Here is a 6,227-nt window from a genome sequence, read left to right as displayed (position 1 = left end):
AACGAAATCCTGGAATTTGGTTGCTAACCCAGCACCAGCCTCAGCTTCCTTGTTAGCACCAGCAGGCACAGCACTCCTTCTATAGTCTGTAGGTGTCTCTGTTGGCTTCCTCTCCTGTGACTTATGCAGGTTGCATGCCCTCCAGATCTTTGGGTCTTGGCCTGTCAGTCTTAGGCCAGCTAGAGGCAAAGTGGCAGGCAGAATTTCAGGGGGCAGGTGGAGATAACCAGGGAGATACTGGATGCCCTAATTGGTAAGGTAGCAGTAATAATGTCTCCAGGCAAACTTTGTGATTTGAGAGACTGCATGACCTTCATGACATGAAGATTAGGCACATTGTTGTCTGCAAGCTGGGAGTATTTAAGCATGTGAACATCATTCTTCACCACCATCACTTCCTCCTTAAAAAGGAGTTCATAGCCCTAGTCAGTTTGGCTCAGTGGATAGAGTGTCGGCCTGTGTACTGAAGGGTCCTGGGTTCGATTCTGGTCAAGGGTACGTACCTTGGTTGCAGGCTTCTCCCCAGCCCGGCCCTGGTTGGGGTGCGTGCAGGAGTCAACCAATTGATGTGTTTCTCTCACATTGATATTTCTCTCTGTCTTTCTCCCTTCCACCCTCCCTAAAAATCAATGGAAAAATACCCTCAGGTGAGGGTTAAAAAAAATAAAAAATAATATAAAATAAATATATATTTTTTAAAAAAGGAGTTCATAAATGGCAGTCTAGTTTTTTTGGGCATTAATATCGCAATGACGTAGTATCTGGGGCCAGAGCTGGAAAGAAAGGGACCAAAACCCAGTTGAATTTATAGTTTAGAAGCTCATAATTTAAAGCCAAAATAAAAACTCTTTTTAAAAAAATATATATATATTCTTTTTATTTCAGAGGAAGGGAGAGGGAGAGAGACATAGAAACATCAACGATGAGAGAGAATCATTGATAGACTGCCTCCTGCATGCTCCACACTGGGGATCGAGCCCTGCAACCAGGCATGTACCCTGACCAGCAGGGGTCCTCAAACTGCAGCCCGCGGGCCACATGCAAATACAAATATTGTATTTGTTCCCATTTTGTTTTTTTACTTCAAAATAAGATATGTGCAGTGTGCATAGGAATTTGTTCATAGTTTTTCTTTAAACTATAGTCCGGCCCTCCAATGGTCTGAGGGACAGTGAACTGGCCCCCTGTTTAAAAAGTTTGAGGACCCCTGAGACCAGGAATTGGGAATCTGTGACCTCCTGGTCCATAGGTCAACATTCAACCACTGAGCCATGCCAACCAGGCTAAAATAAAAACTCTTGTTATTCTCTTCCTTTCATATGTAATGACCTTACTTGTCCTGAATTCATGGATGCCAGAAACTACATCACTTTTTTTATTCTATTTAAAAAATTTGTTAACACCCTTAATTAACAGAAAATTTGGAGGCTACTATGTGTTCACTACATCAATAGTACTTTCACTAAGTTCAATAGTACTTTAATTTGGAATAGTTGGGGAGAGGGGGTCAATCTAATGAACAATACAAAATTTTTTTTTTTTAATTAAATCTTTATTGTTCAGGTTACATTTGTTCCTCTTTTTTCCCCCCCCCATAATTCCCCCTCATAACTCCCCTCCTCCCAGTTCCCGCCCCACCCTCCGCCCTCACTCCCCACCCACTGTCTTCATCCATAGGTGCACGATTTTTGTCCAGTTTCTTCCCGCATCTCCCATTCCCCTTTCCCCCCCAAGAATAGTCAGTCCATTCCCTTTCTATGTCCCTGATTCATTATAATCACCAGTTCATTCTGTAAATCAGATTATTTATTCACTTGATTCTTAGATTCACTTGTTGATAGATGCATGTTTGTTGTTCACAATTTGTATCTTTACCTTTTTCTTCTTCCTCTTCTTAAAGGATACCTTTCAGCATTTCGTATAATACTGGTTTAGTGGTGATGAACTCCTTTAGCTTTTCCTTATCTGTGAAGCTCTTTATCTGACCTTCAATTCTGAATGATAGCTTTGCTGGATAAAGTAATCTTGGTTGTAGGTTCTTGGTATTCATCACTTTGAATATTTCTTGCCATTCCCTTCTGGCCTGCCAAGTTTCTGTTGAGAAATCAGCTGACAGTCGTATGGGTATTCCCTTGTAGGTAACTGAGTTTCTTTCTCTTGCTGCTTTTAAGATTCTCTCTTTGTCTTTTGCTCTTGGCATTTTAATTATGATGTGTCTTGGTGTGGTCCTCTTTGGATTCCTTTTGTTTGGGGTTCTCTGTGCTTCTTGGACCTGTAAGTCCATTTCTTTCACCAGGTGGGGGAAGTTTTCTGCCATTATTTCTTCAAATAGGTTTTCAATATCTTGCTGTCTCTCATCTTCTGGCACCCCTATTATTCTGATGTTGGTACGCTTGAAGCTGTCCCAGAGGCTCCTTACACTATCTTCGTATTTTCGGATTCTTTTTTCATTTTGCTTTTCCGGTTGGGTGTTTTTTGCTTCTTCGCATTTCAAATCTTTGGCTTGATTCTTGGGCTCCTCTGGTCTGCTATTGGGTGTAATATTCTTTATTTCAGACCGTGTATGCTTAATTTCTAGTTGTTTCTTTATCATAGCATCGAGGGTCTCATTAGTTTTCGTGAGTCTCTCCTCAAGTTTATTGGCAGCTTCTAGCACATTTTTGCAAGCCCTCAAAATTGCGTTTTTTAGCTCTATATCGTCCATTTCTGTCATGTTTTTTTGTCTCCGCATTTTTTATGCTTTCTTGGTGCACCCCCTAGTGGTCTTTGTGCGCAGTCTTGTTCTAGTTGAGCCTTGATTGTTGTAGTTAATACTAGAGGGATTTGACCACCAGGCCGACTGGCTGTGTGAATCAGCTGTGTCTGCCGCTGAACACAAAATTTAAATATATTGAAATATGTCCATCTAAACCAGATTAACAGAATGCTGCCTAAGTGGAGTTCCTATTTCAAGTTGGTGGATGAGGTCTATCATTTTAAAAAGAAACTCTTTAATCCTTTCTGTCTGACTCATTGTGGCTCTTACTAGTAAGTCCCTTTGGTAGAAAATCAATGATCTGGGATATTAAGCATCTTGTCAGGTGGATCTGCTGATTGCCTACTCCATGTACTAGTATGTTACATTGATGTTACATACTTCTAGTAAAGTGAAAATTGCTGATTTTATAGATGAGATATTTCTATATGACTTTTATCATGTTAAACAAATTTAGGCATTAAGAATTAATTTGCTTAAAAATGTTTGTCTAATGCCCTAACCAGTTTGGCTCAGTGGATAGAGTGTCGGCCTGCTGACCGAAGGGTCCAAGGTTTGATTCTGGTCAAGGGCATGTACCTCAGTTGTGGGCACATCCCCAGTAAGGGGGTGTGCAGGAGGCAGCTGATCGATATTTGTCTCTCATCGATGTTTCTGACTCTTTATCCCTTTCCCTTCCTCTGTAAAAAATCAATAAAATATATTTTTAAAAAGTTTGTCTAATAACTTGAACAGTGTTGGTTGAACTGTAAAATTATACTATCTTCATTGGGTGCTGCAAAGCAAGTGTACATATGTTCTCTGAAGTATACTGAATTGATAAATTACATACCAATAAATTTGCTAGTAGCTATGTTAAACAAAAAGGAATAGTTGAAATTAATACATTATTTCAAAATATATGTAATATGTTATTAATGAGATAGTGTACTTTTTTCCCCTGGTTTTGAAATCTGGTGTGTATTTTATAAAACATCTAGGTTTGGACTATTCACAGTTCAGGTGCTCAGTAAATACCCGTGCTGGTGGTTACCAGCTGGACAGTGCAGTTTTAGTTTTAGAATGTAAACTTTATAGATTTGTTGTGAATCTAAGGAGCATATATGAAAATATTTTTAAAGTATTATACAACTTTAAATTATAAGGAATTGTACTATTTTAGGGTTTGTTAATGATAAGTCATTTTTGTCCTTGTTTGATTCTGTATTAGATATTTAATTAATGATAATTTATTATAATTAAATAGCAAGTATATTTTCTAATGGAAAAAATATTCAATTTAGTGTATTACATATAATAGGCCTGGAGTTTATTTCATTCTGTTTTCTAAATAAAATGTGGTTTGGGGCACTTGGCCTACTTGTGTGAGAGAATTTGAGGCCTTTGAATGGCATTTGGATTGTTACTTGAAAGTGTAATTTGGCCTTAATAATAAGAGAGCTGTTTTTTCAGTTTAGAATGCTTATCTTTAGAAATAAGTAAGATTAAGAGTCACATTTTACAAATAAATGAATGCTGTTGGTCAAAAGCTCATAAGGAGAACACTAATTATTGGGGATATGTTAGTCCTCAGAAATGATATGGAGAAAACATGTCAGAAGCCTGTCAGTTTTAAACATAAAATTTTGGTCCAGCCAGCATGGCTCAGTGGTTGAGCATTTACCTATGACCCAGGAGGTCATGGTTCGATTTTGGTCAGGATAAATGCCCAGGTTGTGGGCTCGATCCCCAGTGTGGGGTGTTCAGGAGGCAGCAGATCCGTGATTCTCTCTCATCGTTGATGTTTCTCTACCTCTCCCTACCTCTCTCTCAAATCAGTAAAAATATATTTAAAATTTTTTGAACAGATCTTTGTGATGGAATTGTTATGGCTAAAGGGATTGTATCTTTCATTAGCTTTTCAGTGAGCTCTATGATATGAAAAATTCTGAATGACTGTTAATAGCTATTACATGATTTTTTCCCCACAATCAAAGATTTCTACTTCTTTTTAATCAGTCATATCCCACATTAATTGTTTTTTTGCCCAGAAAAATAGTTAGAATTTTATTTTGTTAGTAAATACTTTGGTTTAAATTTGGTAAAGTTTCTTTAAGTCTTTATATATCCATCAGCAAAGACAAAAGCACTCAAAATAAAAAGGTGGGCAAGATCCTTGAAGACCTTCTATTAATATTTCTTTCATGGCAGGTCTGGCAATGAATTCTTGTTTTTGAGAAAAAAATGTTTATTTCTCTTTCACTTTTAAAGACTAATTTCGCTGGAAATAGAATTCTAAGTTTGTAGTTATTTTTCTTTCAATGTTTTAAATAGTTTACTTCACTCCCTTTTTGCTTGAGTGTCTGAAGAGAAAGAAGCTGATGGAATTTTTAAAAAATATATTTTGTTGATTTTTTACAGAGAGGAAGGGAGAGGGATAGAGAGTTAGAAACATCAATGAGAGAGAAACATAGATCAGCTGCTTCCTGCACACCCCCTAATGGGGATGTGCCCGCAACCAAGGTACATGCCCTTGACCGGAATCGAACCTGGGACCCTTCAGTCTGCAGGCGGACACTCTATCCACTAAGCCAAACCAAGGCTGGAATTCTTATCCTTGTTCATCTCTAGGCTTTTATCTTGCGGTTTCTTTCAAGATTTTCTCTGTCTTGGGTTTTCTGTAGTTTGAATATGGTATGCATAGGTGTAGACTTTCCTACATTTATCCCCTTTTGTGTTCTCTGAGCTTCCTGGATATGTAGCTTGGTGTATGTTATTAATTGTGGAAATTTTTCTGGTACTCCAATTACAGATATGTAACATTTTTTAAATTACTTTACAGTTCTTGGATGTTCTGTTGTTTTTTTGCTATTGTAGTTGTTTGTTTTTTTAATTATTTTTTTCTCTTTGCATTTTTTTGGGAAATTTCTATTGACCTATCTTCAAGCTTACTGATTCTGTCCATGGCAGTGTCTAGTCTGCTGTTGAACCTACCAATGGCATCCTTTATTTCTGTTACAGAGTTTTTGATTTCTTGTATTTCCTCGTGATTATTCATCTGCTTACCTTACTAACTGTGCTTGCATATTGTTGTTTTTTCCATTATCACTAGTAACATATTAGCATAGTTATTTTACACTAGTAGCCCGAAATTCGTGCACTGGGGTGGGGCGGGGGGAAGGGGCCCCTCAGTCTGGCCTTCACCCTCTCCAATCTGAGACCCCTCAGGGAATGTCCAACTACCTGTTTGTGCCCACACTTTTAACAGATAACAGCTCCATTGTTGTTTCTTTCTTATGCTTAAAACCATTGGAATTAGTAGGTATTCAAAGTGTGTATACATTTTGGGGGGACACCCTGTATATCTCTAGTCAGTGGTGAAAAAAACCAACAGCAGATTTGGAACCCCCAGACAGGGAACCTCGCTCACTCCCCACATGTCTCCCCACTTCACTTTCCACCTTCGTGGGCAGCAGGAGAATCAACGTTTTCT

At 38.2% G+C, this 6,227-nt stretch overlaps 1 protein-coding gene across 1 annotated transcript in view; it reads left to right on the top strand.

Moving 5' to 3' along the window:
* The first annotated feature begins 749 nt into the window (after nt 1-749).
* Nucleotides 750-6,227, top strand: part of CD2AP (CD2-associated protein) — a 123,341-nt gene continuing 117,863 nt past the window's right edge. The window contains 1 exon segment of the mRNA XM_014535406.1: nt 750-754. Coding sequence (XP_014390892.1) covers nt 750-754 — 5 coding nt within the window.

This window comes from Myotis brandtii, unplaced genomic scaffold, assembly GCF_000412655.1.
Source record: "Myotis brandtii unplaced genomic scaffold, ASM41265v1 scaffold143, whole genome shotgun sequence".
NCBI classification, from domain to species: domain Eukaryota; kingdom Metazoa; phylum Chordata; class Mammalia; order Chiroptera; family Vespertilionidae; genus Myotis; species Myotis brandtii.
This window is presented reverse-complemented; position numbering and strand designations above follow the sequence as displayed.